The following is a 19,527-nucleotide window of genomic DNA, read 5'->3' as shown; positions in this document are numbered from 1 at the left end:
GACCACCTCGACTTTAGTATTCGGCGCGGCAGACTTCGTCTCGACGCCCTTGACTTGAGCCTTCTGCTCGACAGCACCCTTCTGCTTCTTCGGCGCCAAGGGCTCCGAGGCCTTGGATCCGACCAAAGCGATGCGCACTTTCGGTTTCGAGGACGGCACCTGCGCAGTTTCTTGTGTCGAGACCGTAGGTTTCACTTTCTGTTTTGATTTGAGAGGGTGCGGCTCAACAGCAATGTCCGTGGCCGAGCCCGAAGGTGGGGCCGTAGAACCCATCGTAAGATCTTGGGTAAGGCCTAATGGCGATCCCTCGACCTGAGCCTTATGAATTGGCACGGCCCCAGAGTCAGTGTGAGGAAGGTCTTCATCCGAGCTATCCTCCATGGCCCCGAGGGCCCCGTCGTCGTCTCCTACCTAGTCGACGACCTCTTCGGCTTCAAACATTTCAGCATCCACGTCGTAGTCTACGTCCGACGCGGGGTTCGACTCACTGATGTCCCTGGTAGATTCTTCCTCGACATCCCCTGCATCGAAGATGTCCACAGGCGCCGGTGCAGCATGCTGGGCCTCCTGGCGCTCAGCTCGTCGAAGCTTAAGCGTCTTCTTGGACCTGAAGGGGGAACAAGCCATACACTTGGCTTCATCATGGTCCGGCGACAGACACTTGTTGCACACCGGGTGGACGTCGATGTGGGGATACTTCGAGTTGCAGACAGGACATCTTTTAAATGGACTACGTTCCATGATGAACGGTCAATAAGGTCTGAAGCGTTGACTGGGCCTTCCGCGTCAAAGCACGCGGGTGTAGGGAATCCGGCTCGGGACCGAGCTGGAACAACTAAGACGGAACGCAAGACTATACCGACGATTAGACTAAAGACCTTTTGGTCTCAAGAAAGTTTATCGATTTCGACAAGAGGGAATTCAAAGACATCCTAACCCAATGGCGGAAAAAAACAATCTGAGGATGGAGTCGATGCCCATGCGCATTGTAGTCCAGGGGAGGAGCCACCTATCTCGTGATACTTCAAAGACTCTTCCAGGACAACAATGTGCGATCATCCGGACCCAACAATAGGCGGCGATCTATGCACAGATATGAATTCAGCAGCCCACATGCCTCGAACATCCATATTTGTTTTATGTTTTAAGTATAAATGAAGTGGTAAAACTGTATATTTCCATATCTAACGGATAGACGAACATTTATACTTTGATGTGTGTTGTATATTAACAATTTAAGCTGCCAAATATTACATAATACATCACTGGTAAATACTAGCATTATACCATAAATGTATGTTGACATATGCCTTTATTTACAGAAATCATTTTTTTAATTTCCCATGCTGTCCATCTGCTCAGCTGCTGGTCTATAATTCATGAAAGGCAATATGGAAAGTCACTTAAAAGAAGCACAATTTTCTTTAGCCACTTATTAAAATAAACGCAGACAGAAAACACATTGTTTTCGGTCTGTATCATCAGTAACAATCCATTAAAAACAGAAAACAGGGAGCCTTAATTAGAACGCTTGCAGTTGATTGCTGAAGTCTGTGACCGAGTGATGCAATAGCACGAGATTCTGGTCTTTAAGTGGAATAACATTGACAAAGCCAATAGATCTGCTTTATTTATTGTATGGGAAAGGGTTTACTGTGATTTCTGGAGTCATTATCCTTTAGGGATCCAATGGAATGTTATCAAAGGTATTTCCACCAGTCTTATGTATATTTATAAATTACTGCACAGAATAAGTAGTGCATAATAAATGCACTTTTCATTTTTCAACGGAAAAGTACTGACTGGACAATCATTTATTGAGTGTTACTGTGTGCCAGTGAATGGTAGTTACTATCCACAGCACCTCTCATGAGTAGGCCTTGGGCTGCTCTGCTTCGCTAAACAGTCAAGCATTATATTGGGTTGTTTGGTTCCAAGAAAGGGGATGATGGACCCATTACTTGTGCAGGCCACACAACTAATGGACAAATTCCTTACAACGAGCAACATTTTACGTACTAGCCCTGGGCACCTCCAGGGGCTCCTAGGTAAAGCAAATGAGCCAATCGAGTATGCCCCACGAGCTCCGGCTCCGAGCACATGCAATAAGGTATGGACAGAAGGGCCCAGTGCACTACAGAGTAAAAAGAAAAACTGCAAAATAAGCTTACAAGCCGAGGGGTGGAGACTTATCATATATTCTTTCCTGCAGGTAACTTTCACCTTTTTGTTACTGAAGGCCAAAAGCTAATATCTTATGTTGTGAAATCATCTTGGGCAACAAAAAGTACTGATGATGGCTGGAATACTGCACAATGGAAACATTCAACCAGTTAAAGATCCGGGTTTAATCTATCTTTTTTTTGGACTCCACACCACTCCACTTTGGACCCAGCCAAATGCAAAACAGTCTTGACCCTGCTCATCATGGAAACAGTCCGAACTGCGAAGCTAGGTCCTCTCTGGACCGGAAACAAACATCCTGGAACCGGTTTCAGGGTATCACCCCTCAGCCAGCTCCTTTTATTGGAACAACCGCCATCCCAATACAAGCACGGTTTTAAGTGTCTCTCTAACCCTTACTGTGCTCAAGAGAATATAAAGCTTGCAGTAAGGACTGGTTCCTAAAGGTCAGTTCTTGGTGGGAACTGGTTAAGCAGGGAGGTCCAGCGTGTGCCCTAACAGGCCTGTGGGTGCTAAAAACACCAGAAAATTCCCCATGGGCATGATTTTATTTTTAGAGTATGCGTACACCTACTGCTACATGTGTCCCCCATGAACAGAAGATGGGGCTTTACCACTTCTAAAGGTCACAAGTTGTCTCCTGCAGGGACTCACAGTCATCACTTGAACACAAGGCCTCAGTTTAATTGTCAAGGTTTTGGAGACGGGGGAAGTAAAATTCCCAAAGGCCATCTCTCCAACATGTGCACATCCCCATAAGAGAGCAAGACAGAGACCAATGTTTAAGAAAACCTGGTGCATGAACGCTAGTGCTGCTGTTCAATCTCAGCCTCAGAAGGCGCTAGCATTTCAGGGGTTTCTCAGCTTTTTCACTTACATGAATATACAAGTTTTTTTTATTTAAGATATAGTAGCACTGGCGGGACAGTGAATTTAGTGTAATTTATTGTGCGATGCTGTGTCTGGGTTTCCAGCTGCTACCAAACCCTAGCGTAAGCCTTCATTCTGCTGCACCTGAAGAATCAAGTATGTTAAGTGAGTAACTTGCCTACGTAACTGAAGTGCAATAAGAGAGTAGGCCCTAGGACAAAAGCAGTAAATAGTGCCCACACACTGGTAGTGCCCAGTGACTGCTCCAGAAGGAATATGCTACTTACCAGTATGCATCTGTTCGTGCCATGTAGGGCTGCTGACATTCATATCTGTGCATAGATCGCCGCCTAGTGTTGGGTCCGGATGATCGCACATTGTTGTCCTGGAAGAGTCTTCGAAGTATCACGAGATAGGGGACTCCTCCCCTGGACTACAGTGCACATGGGCATCTTCTCCATCCTCAGATTGTTTTTCGCCATTGTGGCAGAGATGGAGATAGTAAAGTAAGAGATGGCCATGCAAAAGATAATGCTGCAGCTGCAAAAGGCACCGGGGAGGAGGGCGGGCGATATGAATGTCAGCAGCCCTACATGCCAAGAACAGATGCATACTGGTAAGTAGCATATACCGTTCGAGGCATGTGGCCCTCTGAATTCATATCTTGTGCATAGACTGTATAGCAGTATCTCCTCCAACGGTGGTTACCTGTGCCCGCTGCAGCAGTTTGAAAGAGTTTTAAGGACAGCCTGGCCTACAGCAGCTTGCTGGTTTGCTTGTACGTCTACACAGTAGTGTTTTGTGAAAGTGTTTATGGTAGACCATGTAGCTGCCCTACACATGTCTTCAAGGGGAATATTCCCTAAGAAAGCCAGGGATGCCCCCATTTTACGCTTAGTGCGCACTCTTGGGGGAACTGTTAAGAGTGCGTTTAGCTTTTCGATAGCATATCTGAATGCATTTAACTATCCATCTGGCTATTCCTGATTTTGAGATGGGATTACCTTTATGTTGTGGTGAAAAAGCAACAAACAGTTGCTTTGTTTTCCGAAATGATTTAGTCCGGTCAACATAATATAGCAGAGCTCTCCTTACATCCAGTGTGTGTAGGGCTCTTTTGGCTACTGACTGTGGGTTTTGGAAGAAAACTGGCAGTTTTATTGATTGATTGATATGGAAAGTGGATATGACTTTTGGCATAAACTTAAGGTTTGTCCTAAGTACTACCTTATTTGCATGTATTTGCATGAAGGGTTCTTGAATTGTTAGTGCCTGAAGCTCACTTACTCGCCTGAGGGAGGTAATGGCAATCAAGAATGCCACCTTCCATGTTAGAAATTGCAATTCACATGAGTGGAGTGGTTCGAAAGGAGGTCCCATAAGTCTGGTAAGTACCAAATTTAAGTTCCAGACTGGTGAAGGTGGGTGCTTTGGAGGGATTATCCTTTTAAGACCCTCCATAAAAGCCTTGCTTGGTGGTACCTCAAACAGGGAAAGGTGTTGCCTGTTCTGGAGATATGCTGCTATAGCAGGAAGATGTAGCCTTATAGAAGAGTATGCTAGATTGCATCTTTGAAGATGCAAGAGGTAACATATAATGTTTTGTATGGAAGCATCTAATGGATTGATTTGGTTATTGATTTGGTTATTGTTGCAATAAATTACAAATCTTTCCATTTAGCTGCATAGCATGCTCTAGTAGTTGGCCGTCTTGCCTCCTTGATAATGTTCATGCAATCAGGAGGTAAGTTAAGGTATCGGAACTCTAAGACCTCAGGAGCCAGATCGCTAGGTTCATCTGATTGGGATCTGGGTGTTTGATTTCTCCATGGTTCGCAGTTAAAAGATGGGGCGAGAGGCGCAGTTTTTGATGGGGAACTACTGAAAGTTTCAGGAACGTTGTGTACCATGGCTGTTTTGCCCATGTGGTAGCAACCAGGATCATTGTGAGTGACTGCTGACGTAGTTTGCGCGCTACCAGCGGAATCAGTGGAGCAGGTGGAAAAGCGTACGCAAATCTGCCAGACCAGTTCATCCATATCGCATTGCCCTGTGACAACGGTTGTGGGAACCTGGCGGCAAAGTACTGGCATTTTGAGTTTTCGTTTGTGGCAAACAGGTCTATCTCTGGGTGCCCCCATTTCTGGAAGAATGGTTGGAGAACTTGGGGGTGAATCTCCCATTCGTGTAGCTGTTGGCTGTGTCTGCTTAGCAGATCCGCTACTTGATTGTCTTTCCCTGGCAGGTGTTCTGCTAGGAGAAAAAGGTTTCTTGGAATTGTCCACCTCCATATGCTCTGTGCTAAGTGGGACAGCTGTGGAGAGTGTCCCTCCTTGTTTCTGGATGTAATACATGGCTGTCATGTTGTCCGTCTGGATCAACACAGCCTTGTTGTACAAGTATTTCTGGAATGCTTTTAGTGCCAGAAATATTGCTAGCAACTCTAGTTAGTTGGTATGCAGTGTCTTTTGTTTGATTGTCCAGAGCCGTTGGACTGTGTATTGAAGTAAGTGGGCTTCCCAACCTGTCAATGAGGCTGCCGCTGTTGGTACTAATTGTGGAACTGGCTCTTGGAACAGTCGCCCCTTGGATAGGTTTTGTGGGTTCCACCACTGCAGAGAGTTGTAAGCGCGACTGTCTACCACACTAGGTCTTTTAGTTGTCCTTGAGCCTGGTTCTAATTGCCGTGCTAGGCATTCTTGCAGTGGATGCATTTGAAGTCTGGCATGAGGGACAATTAATATGCAGGAGGCCATCACGCCTATGAGCTGCATGAACACTCGAGCTGGCAAAGAGTGTTGTGGCTGAAATCTTTGAATGAGAGTCTGCATGTTGGCTATCCTGGCTGGATTTGGATATGCCTTTGCTACTGAGGTATCTATTGTAGCTCCCAGATATTGCTGTATGTGGGAGGGCTGTAGATGCGATTTTGGGTAGTTTATGGAAAAACCCAGGCTGTGTAGCAGCTGGAGTGTCTGAGACGTATGGCTTGCACACTGCGCGTACGAGTTTGCTTTTATGAGCCAATCGTCCAGGTATGGAAACACGTGGATGTGTTGCCTTCTGAGGTGTGCAGCTACTACCGCTAAACATTTTGTGAATACCCTTGGGGCTGTGGTTACCCCAAAGGGGAGAACCTTGAACTGATAATGTTGACCTTCTATTGTGAACCTGAGGTATTTCCTGTGAGCTGGGTGTATAGGTATGTGAAAATATGCATCCTTGAGGTCTAATGTTGCTAGGAAGTCGCCTTGCTGGAGTAACGGGAGTACTTGTTGAAGAGTGATCATGTGGAAGTGCTCCGAGAGTATGTATTGGTTCAGAGGTCTGAGATCCAATATTGGTCTGAGGGACCCGTCCTTTTTGGGAAGAAGAAGTATAGTGAGTATACTCCTGTCCTTTGGTGTTGAATAGGGACTAGCTCAATGGCCCCCTTTTCTAGCATGGATTTTACCTCTTGTTGTAACAGGTTGATGTGTTCTTTGGACATAGGACGGTGTTTGAGTGGTATGTTGGGTGGAGTAGAAGTGAGTTCCAGGCAATAACCATACTGGATAATTTGTCTCACCCACCTGCCTGTGGTAATTGCGTTCCAGACTGGTAGGAATTGTTTGACCCTGCCTCCGACTGGTGTTAGATGGTCTGGAGGGAGTGTGATGAAGTCACTGTTTGGTGGCAGTGGAGGCTCTGGTGTTATTGCCGCAACGTCTCTGCCCTTGTTATTATTACCCCTATAACCTCCCCTGTTAGAGCCTTTGTTAAAGGAAATTTGGGTGTTGCTTTTATATGTAGAGAAAGTCTGTGAAGTGTTGCCTCGTGCGGTGCCTCTGTAGGAGGAGCGACGAAAGGAACCTCTGTGTTGTTGAAACTGCAGTGCGCCCACAGATTTAGCAGTTTCGGTATCTTTTTTCACTTTATCTAAAATGGTATCTACTGCAGGGCCAAACAGGAAGTCTTGATTAACTGGTTGGTTGAGGATGGTGGATTGCACCTCATTCTTAAAACTAGAGATGCGTAGCCACGCGTGTCTGCGTAGTAATACGCTAGTATTAATGGACCTGGCTGCTGTGTCGGCTGCGTCAAGCGCACATTTAATGGAAGCATTGGTAATAAATTTGCCTTCTTGTATGAGGTCGTTAGCCTGAGCTTTGTAAGGTTCTGGAAGGTGTTGCAGTAAACCCTCAAGCTGGTCATAGTGTTCTCGATCGTAGCGAGCTAGTAGAGCCTGTGTGTTTGCAATCCTCCATGAATTAGAAGCCTGTGAGGCCACTCTTTTGCCTGAGGCTTCCAATATCTTAGACTCCTTGACAGGAGGTGGAGCATCTCTTGTTGTTTGCGAGTAAGCTCTTTTGCGAGCGTTTGCTACTACCAGTGAGTCTACAGGCAGCTGGCCCTTAATGTAATCAGGGTCTGTAGGGGCCGCCTTATATTTCTTTTCAATCCTGGGATTGAGTACACGTGCTCTGGCTGGATCTTTGAATATATCTGGCGCGTGTTTTAGTACTCCTTTCAGCATAGGAAGTGTCCTGACATTTTTCTCAGAGGTAGGAAAAGTGTCAAATAGATAATCTTCTTGTATTGGGTCAGTGTGCATGTCGACTTTGTGGTATTTTGCTGCCCTATCTAGCAGTTGGTTAAACACAATGGTGTCGTCGGTAGGCGATGGCTTTGTAGGGTATGGGGAGGTGTCAGGGATGGGTTGTGTGTCATATGGATCATTCTGATCCTCCCATGTGTCATCCTGTGGATGTGGATCCTCTGGTTCGTTAAAATCATCTTGAGGATCTTCCCCCATGTTTTCCTCATCATTATAATCTGAATGTGTAGGGCACAAAAGGCATATTGGGATAGAAAGGAGGAGGAGTAAAAGGCCTAGAGGGAGAAGTCCTGCAGTCCTTTTTCTTCGGAGGAACAGGGGAAGGAGTGTGTGTCCAATGGTCTCTTTTTCCGGTAATAAACTGTAACTTTGCCAGTCTCAGGGTTTATATACAGTTTAGATTGTTCCTTTGATTCCGGATCGGGATGGAAGAGTTCTTCTTCCCGTGTCCGTGTCTTTGGTGCCGATGTTTTTGGCTTACTGACTGTTTTGTGACTTTTTGGTTCGAGGGCCTTTGGTTGTGGAGTCTTTTTCAGCTCGACTGTTGCTTTGGGGTTGGTAACCTTTTTCGGTTCGACGTCTTTTGTGGTTTAGCAGTCTTTCAGCTCGACGACTGTTTGGGTCGACGACCTGTTTCGGGTCGACCGGAGCTTTTGGTTCGATACGCTTTTTATGCTAGACGGCTTTCTTAGGCTCAATGTTTTTTGTCGACCTGATGACTTTCTTCGGTTCGACAGGTTTTGTGGTGTGATCCTGTGGTTGTGTTGATCCACACTCTTTAGGATCGACTGCCTTCTTTGGGTCGTATGTTCCTTTTGGATTGACGACCCACTTTGGTTCGAGGCTTTTCTTCGGCTCGATAGCCTTGGACTCGAAAACCTTTTTTGGTTGGGCGACCTACTTTGGTTCGACCACTTTCTTCGGTTCGACGACCTTTGGCTCTACGGCCTTCTTCGGTTCGACCACCTTCGGTTCGACGACCCTCTTGGGTTCGAGAACCTTCTTGGGGAGAACGTTACTTGGACCTAGGCTATCGGAAGGCTTTGTTTTTGGCTTCGGAGCCGAGCCGGAAGGCGGGGCTTCTGAAGGAGCTTGTCGATCTCAACTTAGACCTTTAGGCGATGCTTCGACCGGAGCCTTCGGTTTCGGGATAAGCGGCGTTGGGGGCTGTGTACTCATGGTTTGCCCCAGCGGGATCAGGTCATCGGAGACAGACTGGTCCTCAACGGTGACTCTCTCTAGATCCGAGTCCGCTGCTTCTGGGAGGTCGTGTTCATCATCGAAGATGTTCTCCGGTTCCGGTCGTTGCATCTCTTGCCTAGCGGGCCGTCGAATCCGGATGGTCTTCTTAGAACGGAATTGGGCACAAGCTGGGCAATTTTCTTTGTTGTGCAAAGCACTTGTTGCGCACTGTATGTTTGTCAGTATGCGGGAATTTGGAGTGGAAATGTGGGCCCCTTTTGAACGGGCTCCCTTCCATCGACAGCAGGCCCAGGTGGCGTCGGAAGGCCCAACAGCCCGCGACGTCGACGACCGGATCAAGATGGAAAGTTTGGTCGAGTCAAGAAGTACAGAGCGAGAACAATACCGTTGAAGTCGAAGGCCTTTTAAAGAAGTTTAGTTTCGGTTCGGAGTAGAGGAATAACATCCGAACCCAATGGCGGAAAAAAACAATCGGAGGATGGAGAAGATGCCCATGCGCACTGTAGTCCAGGGGAGGAGTCACCTATCTTGTGATACTTCTAAGACTCTTCCAGTGCAACAAGGTGCAATCATCCGGACCCAACACTAGGCAGCGATCTATGCACAAGATATGAATTCAGCAGCCCACATGCCTCAAACCACAAGTTCTCACAGTGACAGAATTGGTTTGCAGAAATGCACAACTAGGCTACTACAATCAAGCAATTGCAGGATTAACAGTACAACTGGTAACCAATACGCATCTCAAATACATGGACAGATTAACGATTGAGGCAAAACAAAACACTGATGAGTTTCTGCAAATTTTTTATGAAATATTAACCCCTTCGATGCTCATGACGAGCTCAGCTCGTCATGAGGCACAGTTGAGCTGTGCTGATGACGAGCTGAGCTCGTCATGAACAATGGGAATAGAGATCATGCAGCACAGGAGGGGAATTCCTCCAGCAGCGATGGTGATAAGTTTTGAATAAAGAGAAGGCACAATACACACAGTCCACAAACAATGAAGTCTCTACTACCTTGGTGTAACTGTGGCCAAGCTGCAGCCAGAGAAGCCACTGCAGATAGAGCAGTTTTCGTAGGGTCAGCATCTTCATCCAAAGCCTCTGTTAAATCTGCAACAAAAGCCAAGATCACATCAAAGCAAGGAACTGGGACAGTGTAACACAACCACCAACACAGACACCCAATTTCTGCACAAACTACATTCTGCTGAATACACAGACAGCAGCTTCAAGCACAAGACACGCAGATGGAAACTCTGCCTCAACCCAAACACTCCCTCTTACTTAAACCTTCTAACTTACAACCAAAATATCAACTGTACCACTCACATTGGTCTAACACTCCTATGCAGTCAACATGAGCCCTGCAAAAGGTTCCAGGCACCTGCCATGCCAGTCACTGTATGCAGACCATCTCTTGCAAAGCATCCAATCTAATGCCACAATAGCAACAAATAAAATAAAAGCAAATAGCACAATTCTCAACTGCATACCCACAACACCACGTTTGCAAAATTAGAAATCTCACTATTGGCACATGGAGACTACAACAAACATGCAAGCATGACACAAACAAATACCATGCTCAAACCCAATCTCAGAAAAGCGCACACAGCAAACATGCTGCTTTATTCAGAGCAAGACACATACAAGACAAACACCTTCCCATAGACGAGCACACATGAAATACCGGACAGAAAGGGAAACAGTTCTAGATTAAACACAAGCTCATAACTTGTCATGACCAAGAGATGCGACCTCCAACCTTTAGTATCTGCCTCCGCAATCTGATCCTTCGCCACTTCCTCCTCCTCTTCTGCCATGGCCTCAAAAATAGCAGTCAGGAAGAAAAAGAGAAGCTCGCAGAGTGGACCGTCTGCATTATTTCCCACAAGAGCTTCTTCCAGAACCTCTGCCAGCAAAAAAAAGTTGGGACACAGAATACATTTCAATATATATTTTCTAGGAGCCCACCCACTTCTGGGGAAGCAACATCTTGACAACAATAAAAAACAAAAAATAAAAAGAGTATGCTTTATCCTTTAACAGACAGGGAAAATACCCTGACAACTTTAGAAATATCACAGCATCTATTTGTAGGAAGCTGGCTCTGTATATACTATACCAAAGTGAGGTATAGTGTGCACAGAGTCCAGTGGAACCCCAAAGGCAGGCAGAGGTAAAAGTAAAGAGCACCTTACTCTCTATGTGGTAGCGTGGTCGAACAGTAAGGCTTTATCAGAGGACATTGTTAAGCATTTGTTGTACACACTCAGTCAGCAAATGAATTCACACACTCAAAGACTTAACTTCAGCCCAATTGTTTTTGTATAAAAATATTCTTTGATTTTATTTTTTACAACCAAACAAGCCTGGCACAGGTAAGCACCAAGTACTTTACAGCAGTAATGCAATTGAAATACAGTTTGAATGATAATTGTATATGCACTTTGATTTGATTTACAGTATGGAGGCAGAGAAATGCAATACTTAGTAAATGCAGTACATAGATGGAATGCGTTACTTACCTGTAACTGCAGTTATCCAGTATTGGTATCTTTCATAGATTCACATGCCTGAATCATTTCGCGTCGTCGGGATGGGAGTCCCCGGTACATAAATAAGGAAAATGCTACTTACCAGTATGCATCTGTTCTTGGCATGTAGAGCTGCAGAGTCGTACACTATGCATTTGATCGCCACCTGGTGTTGGGCTCGGATGATTGCAGATTGTTGTCTTCTTGGAGAAGTCTTTGTAGTCACAGGATAGGTGACTCCTCCCTTGGACAATACTGCGCATGGGCATCGGCTCCATACTTAGATTGTTTTTCGCCATGATTGGAAATGGAGTCAGTAGAGATACCGTAAGAAAAAAAGGATGTCCATGCGTGTGCATCGAAGTAAGATGAGAACTGGAATGGATACAAGTCCGAGGAGGCGAGAAGGCGTGTACGACTCTGCAGCTCTACATGCCAAGAACAGATGCATACTGGTAAGTAGCATTTTCCGTTCGAGGCATATGAGCTGCAGATCGTACACTTAGCATCGATTGTGCAGCAGTGTCTCCCCTAGCGGTGGTCGCTTGTATCCATGGCAGTCTGAAATAGTGTTCTAAGGAAAGCCTGGCCTAATGCAGCTTGCTGCTTGGCTTGCACATCAACACAATAGTGTTTAGTGCAGGTGTGTGGTGTAGACCATGTTGCTGCCTTGCATATGTCCTCTAATGGTATATTTCCTAAGAAAGCCATAGTGGCTCCTAGCTTGCGAGTGGAGTGTGCTCTAGGAGGATCTGTTAGTGTGCGTTTAGCTTTTTGATAGCATATCTGTATACACTTAACAATCCACCTGGCAATTCCACCCTTAGAGATAGGGTTGCCTTTGTGTGGAGTCAAATGATCAATCAATGAGGCTGCACCCATGCAACTGAAAAGAGTTTCGTCCAAGATTTCCAACCCATGGTATGACGGGAGCCTCAATGAGGATAGACGGGCCATGCGATTGGCAGAGCGCACTTGGAGGTCAGCCCCTTCTGCAGTGCACCTAAAAAGATTGAAGAAACAGAGAAACGCCTACTTCAGGAAAATAAAACGTTCAAAAAGAGATTTCTTCAGCCTCCAGCTCGCCCAAGCAAAAAACCGCCCAAGAAAATTATTTGACTTAATCAGAACACAATCCAAAGAACAACCCCAGACACTCAGCACCATGGGCGTTACACCTTCCTGTGAAGACTTCTCTGCTTTCTTTATCCAAAAAACTGACAACATAAGAAGCGATCTCCTCAATGACGCAATCCTTTACTCCAACCCCCAACACACAGCTATGCCTGAACCAAAGAACAATGCTACATGGTCATCCTTTGGCACCTACTCCGAATAAGAAATTGGCAGATTGCTCAGCACCCTGAAACCATCCAATCACCTCACTGACCCCCTTCCTGCTTACGCTGTAAAAGACTTTACCCCTTTGCTCCTCCCACTCTGGACTAAGATCATCAATAGCTCTCTTCAACAAGGATCCATCCCTAACGCCCTCAAAGTCGGGCAAGTCACACCGCTACAAAAAAAAACAACAGCAGACCCCACTGATCTAAACAATTACCGCCCTATCACAAATATTCCCACCCTCCCTAAACTGTTGGAGAAATGCATACAGCTACAACTGACTAAACACATAGATAAGTTTGATCTCCTCAACGCCCATCAGTCAGGCTTCCGAGCAGGGCACAGTACCGAAACTGCCATGACTCACAGTGGACGACGCCCTCCAAATCCTAGACCAAAACGATACCTGCCTCCTCATCCTTCTGGATCTCTCCTCAGCATTCGATACAGTCAAACATGAGAACTTACTCGAACTGTTAAACACAAGAATGGGCATTTCTGGGACTGTACTCAAGTGGTTCACCTCCTTTCTACACAACCGGTCACAAAGATTCAAAAGTAACAACCTGTTGTCCCCTCCGGTACCTGTATCGTTAGGCGTCCCTCAAGGATCCTCCCTCTCCCCAACACTGTTCAACCTAGTTATGGAACCTCTCACTACTTTGCTACAGACATCAAATGCTCACTTTCACATGTATGCCGACGACACCCAACTTTATCTCAAAATACAATCTCCCAAGGACATCATGCTTCTGAACACCACGATCAGAAACACCCAATCCTGGCTTGCCGAGAATCACCTCAAACTCAATGCGCTGAAGACTGAGTTCCTCCTGATCTCACCTCCCGCAAAAATCTCTACGGCCCAAACATGGCTTAAACACTTAACGGCTCTAAATGTACAACCTACCGTCGTAGACTCGGCAAAATCTCTAGGCATAACACTCGATGCCAATCTCGACATGCAGCAGCACATCAGCAAGGCAACTAAAGGAGCAAACTCCCAAATCAATACCTTGAGAAAACTTAAACCCTTCCTTCCAGCTAAAGACTTCCAAAGTGCAGTACAATCTATAGTCATCCCGCACATAGAATATGGTAGCAACGCCCTCTGCGGGCTCCCCCTAACTACAACGACACCCCTAAGAGCGTCCCTTAACGCTGCAGCGAGACTCATCACTGGTTCAAAAAAACACTCGCATATTTCCCCTGACTTTAAATCCCTGAACTGGCTACCTTTTGAAGCCAGAATTCATCTGAAAATCGCCTGCATGACACACAAGGCTGTACACATGAACTCACCCGCCTACCTCACTCAAAAGCTGACAATTTCGGGGGGCTCTAGAACTACTAGAAGCACAAACAATCTTCTACTGAAGCCTCGAAGATTTTGGAAGGAAAAAACCTATAAACGCTCCTTTTCAGGAATGGCACCCAGGATCTGGAACTCACTCCCACCTGAAACCAGGCTCATCTCCTCCAACAAACTTTTTAAGAAAGAAGTAAAAGCGTTCCTCATGGCTAAACACACATGATCTATTATTCTGTATCTCTCATGAATCTGCTCTGTAAGACCTGCCTGACCACCTTGGTCTTTATGTATTACTTGTATTATCGACTTACTTGATTGTTTACGTTCCCTCTTTGTATATTGTTATATTGTTGACGCACCTGCCTGACTTTGCACACTGTACCAACACCACCTCAACGATCCCTACTCTTGTACTACTGATGCACCTATGTGACTACACATCCTGCACTCACCCACCTCAACTATGCCCTCCTTGACGCTATCTCCAAAAATTTTTAAACACGCTTAAGCACGTATATGCTCCTTATTTTTGTACTTTATATTATTGGCACAACTGTTTGACTATGCACCTTGTACCGACACTACCTCACCTGTGACCTACCTCAAGTTTTTTTGACCTACCTATGTAACTATGTAACTACTATGTAACTACCTAACTACCTCAACTATTACATTGTATTACTCTATCACCCCCGTATCTTGTAAAGCGCTCTGATATCTGCAAAGATCTTGTTCGCGCTATATAAAACTTTCAAAATAAATGAAAAAAAAACAATTTTGTCTTTCTAAAGGATTTAGTTCTATCTATGTAGTATAGCAGAGCTCTTAACATCTAACATGTGTAAGGCTCTTTCTGCTACAGAGTCTGGGTTTTGGAAAAACACAGGTAACTCTACAGATTGGTTTAAGTGAAAAGGTGTGATAACCTTTGGAAGAAATTTTGGATTAGACCTGAGAACCACTTTATTTATTTAACCCTGCCCCTCGCGCTCCCCAGCCCTCCCGCATTACCTACGATGCCGCCACCCTCCTAGCCCTTAAACCCGGTCGCGCCCCCAACTGCGTCCAAGCCGCTCCTGGACACACCCATGGACCTTTCTCCTGCTACTCCTGCAAATTCATCGGCACCGACAACATCTCCGCTACGACCACAACACAGACCCCTGACCCCAACCACCTACAATGCATCCTTCTCAACACCCGATCAGTCCACAGACACGCCATTGACCTATGGAATCTACTAGACACCATCTCCCCGGACGTCGCCTTCCTTACAGAAACTTGGATGAACGCTTCCTCCGCCCCAGACATCACCATTGCCATCCCTGAAGATTATAAGATCATTCGTAAGGACCGCACCGGCCACACAGGAGGAGGAATCGCTATCGTCCATAAGAAGTCAATCCGCATCTCAACCAGCTCTGACGCCAATCTCACCAACTCTGAACACCTTCACTTCCAGATCCACATCGACCCCAAGACCACACTCAGAGGCACCCTCCTCTACAGACCACCAGGACCCCTCGCAAAATTCAGTGAAGACATCACGGACTTCATCACTCCTCACGCGCTCCCCTCCAAAGACTACATCCTTCTGGGAGACCTCAATTTTCACCTTGAAAAGATCAACGACCGCAACACCACCACCCTCTCGGACAATCTCGCCAACCTCTGACTTAAACAACTGGTCACATCCCCCACCCACATCGCAGGTCACACACTCGACCCCATCTTCACCTCCAGCAATCATGTCTCCTTCAGCCACACTACGGAGCTCCTCTGGAATGACCACAGCTGCGTTCACTTCACCTACAACAAACCAAAACCCACCAACCACCTCCAACCAACTCTGCAAAGAAACTGGAACAAAATCCCCACGGACCAGATCTCCGCATCGCTCCTTCTAAACACCCCACTCTTCTAACGCAAACGAAGCCGCCGCCAACCTCACCCTATGGTTATCCAACACCGCCGACACCTTAGCACCACTGAAGAAACGTCAAAACAAACCTGCCAGCAAAAAGGCCTCATGGTTTAACGATGATCTTAAGAAGTCCAAGAAACTCTGCCGCTCCCTCGAAAAGGCCTGGAAAAAAGACCCAACCACTAGCACCAAGGACGCCTTCAAAAACGCCACCCGCACTCACCACCAACTAATCCGAAAGGCCAAGAAAACAGCATTCAAGGATCGACTTGACAACAACGCCCACAACAGCAAGGAACTTTTCAACATCGTCAAGGAATTTTCCAATCCCTCGGCCAACTCCAACGACATCACCCCCTCTCAAGCCCTCTGCGACTCCCTAGCCTCATTCTTCCACAACAAGATTGCAGACATCCACAACAGCTTCGACAACCAACCCGGAAACCAACCCACCCTACCTTTTGCTGAACATTCTCCCCCCGTGAACACCCTTAACGACTGGAACCCAATCTCCACTGAGGACACAATCCGCCTGATTAATTCCATCCACTCAGGATCCCCCACAGACCCATGTCCTCACCACATCTTCAACAAAGCAGACTCCGTCATAGCACCGCACCTCCGAGACGTCATCAACAGCTCCCTCAACTCCGCCACCTTCCCGGAAGACTGGAAACACGCTGAACTCACCGCCCTTCTGAAAAAACCCACAGCGGACCCCACCGAACTCAAAAACTACCGCCCCATCTCGCTCCTTCCATTCCCGGCCAAAGTCATCGAGAAAGCCGTGAACAACCAACTCGCCGCTTTCCTCGAAGCCAACAAATCCCTCGACTCCTCACAATCTGGCTTCCGAGCAAAACACAGCACTGAGACTGCCCCCATCGCAGCAACAGACAACATTCGAACTCTACTGGACAATGGAGACACAGTCGCCCTCATCCTCCTCGACCTCTCTGCAGCATTTGACACAGTCTGCCACAGCACCCTTTTACAACGCCTCAATAACATCGGAATACAAGGAAAAGCCCTTGAATGGATCACCTCGTTCCTCACCGGAAGAACCCAGAGAGTCCGCCTCCCACCATTCAAGTCCGAGGCCACTGAAGTCATCTGTGGCGTACCACAAGGATCCTCACTCAGCCCCACCCTCTTCAACGTATACATGAGCCCCCTCGCGACCATCGCCCGCCAACACAACCTCAACATCATCTCTTACGCGGATGACACTCAACTAATCCTTTCTCTCACCAATGACCCCAGCACCGCCAAAACTAACCTACACGAAGGAATGAAAGAAGTTGCCGAATGGATGAAACAAAGCCGTCTGAAACTGAACTCAGACAAAACAGAAGTCCTCATCTTAGGTACATCCCCCTCTGCATGGGACGACTCCTGGTGGCCGGAAGCCATCGGAAAGGCACCCATCCCGACAGACCACGCACGGAACTTAGGCATCATACTGGACTCTTCACTCTCAATGAATAGACAAGTCAGCGCCGTATCCTCTTCCTGCTTCAACATTCTTCGCATGCTCAGAAAAACATTTCGCTGGATCCCCACCGAAACAAGGAAAACAGTCACCCATGCTCTGGTCACGAGCCGACTGGACTACGGAAACACCCTCTACGCAGGCATTACCGCTAAACTCCAGAAGAAACTCCAACAAATCCAAAACGCCTCAGCCAGGATCATATTAGACATCCCACGCAACGAACACATCTCCGGTCACCTTAAAGACCTCCACTGGCTACCCGTCAATAAGAGGATCACTTTCCGACTGCTAACCCACGCACACAAATCACTCTACGACATAGGACCAGAATGCCTCAACTCACGACTGTCCTTCTACACCCCCTCCCGCCAACTACGTTCTCCCAGCCAAGCCCTCGCCACTGTACCTCACATCAACAAGACCCCATGGGCGGCAGATCCTTCTCATACCTGGCTGCAAAAACATGGAACTCACTCCCCGCTTACCTTCGCCTTACCCAGAACCACCTAGCATTCAGAAAGCAACTTAAAACGTGGATATTTGACAAGTAATCTTCCTCCCCTCTCTAAGCGCCTTGGGACCCTCTGGGTATGTAGTGCGCTATATAAATTCTCTGACTTGACTTGACTATTAGTATGTATTTGAAAGAATGGTTCTTGTATAGTGAACAATTGTATTTCACTTACTCTTCTGAGAGAGGTGATGGCAACAAGGAAAGCAGTTTTCCATGTGAGAAATTGCAGTTCACATTTATGCAGAGGCTCAAAAGGGGGTCCCATGAGTCTCGTAAGGACAAGATTTAGGTTCCATACTGGGGAAGGTGGCAGCCTGGGAGGGATTATTCTTTTTAATCCTTCCTTAAATGCTTTGATTGCAGGTACCCTAAAAAGAGACAGGTGTTGTCTAGTCTGTTATGTAAATCGGCTGCAATTGCTGCAAGATGTAGGCGTATGGAAGAGTATGCCAAATTAGACCTTTGTAGATGTAAAAGGTAACAAATGATATTTTGGTTGGAAGCATCCAGTGGATCAATGTGATTATGTTTGCAATATATTGCAAATATTTTTCATTTGGCGGCATAACACGCTCTGCTAGCGGGTTTCCTAGCCTCTTTAATGATATTCATGCAGTCTGGTGGTAGGTTAAGATACCCAAACTAAGACTTCAGGAGCCAGATCGCCAAATTCAGTTGGTTCGGGTCTGGGTGTCTGATTTCTCCATGGTTCTGTGTTAACAGCGAGGGTGTGAGCTGTAACTTTTGATATTGAACTAGAGAGATCTCCTAGTGTGGTGAACCACGGCTGGCGTGCCCATTTGGGAGCTACTAGAATGAGCTTGAGAGACTGTTTGAGATTGCGCACCACTAGTGGAATGAGGGGGAGAGGCGGAAAAGCGTACGCAAATCTGCCTGACCAGTTCATCCATATTGCATTGCCCTCTGACCATGGGTGTGGGAACCTGGCGGCGAAAGTTGGGCATTTGGCATTTTCGTGGGTGGCAAACAGGTCTATGTGTGGGTGCCCCCACTGTTGGAAGAATGGTTGAAGAACTTGTGGATGTAGTTCCCATTCGTGAATCTGTTGTGAATGCCGACTTAACAGATCCGCTATCTGATTGTGAACCCCCGGAAGGTGTTCCGCTAACAGATATATGTTTTGAGGAATGGCCCATCTCCAAATGTTCTGTGCGAGCTGGGACAGTTGCAGAGAGTGTGTCCCCCCGTTTTTGTATATACTACATTGCTGTCATATTGTCCGTCCAGATTAAGACAGCTTTGTTCTGTACCGGAAGTTGAAAAGTTTCGAGTGCTAAGAATATCGCTAGCAACTCTAGATGGTTGATATGTAACAGCTTTTGCTGGTCGTTCAATCGACCTTGAGTAGTGTGGTGTAAGAGATGGGCTCCCCATCCTGTGAGGGATGCGTCTGTTATGAGCACTATTTATGGAACAGGCTCGAGGAACGGCAGTCCTCTTGTCAAATTTTTGGTGTTCCACCATTGCAGAGAGTGATGCATACGGCTGTCTACCAACACCATGTCTGTGAGCTGACCT

The 19,527-nt window shown here is 46.6% G+C and overlaps 1 protein-coding gene across 1 annotated transcript in view; it reads right to left on the bottom strand.

Moving 5' to 3' along the window:
* The window catches only part of BAZ1A (bromodomain adjacent to zinc finger domain 1A), a 510,573-nt gene that overhangs the window by 312,916 nt on the left and 178,130 nt on the right, over positions 1–19,527 (bottom strand). The window contains exons 11-12 of the mRNA XM_086936946.1: positions 10,628–10,774; positions 9,877–9,972 (exon numbers count right to left, since the gene is read on the bottom strand). Coding sequence (XP_086793072.1) covers positions 9,877–9,972; positions 10,628–10,774 — 243 coding nt within the window. The remainder of the gene's footprint in view (positions 1–9,876; positions 9,973–10,627; positions 10,775–19,527) is intronic.

This window comes from Lissotriton vulgaris, chromosome 9, assembly GCF_964263255.1.
Source record: "Lissotriton vulgaris chromosome 9, aLisVul1.2, whole genome shotgun sequence".
Classification (NCBI taxonomy): Eukaryota; Metazoa; Chordata; class Amphibia; order Caudata; family Salamandridae; genus Lissotriton; species Lissotriton vulgaris.
The sequence above is the reverse complement of the archived record's forward strand: the minus strand, read 5'-3'. Positions and strand labels throughout refer to the sequence as shown.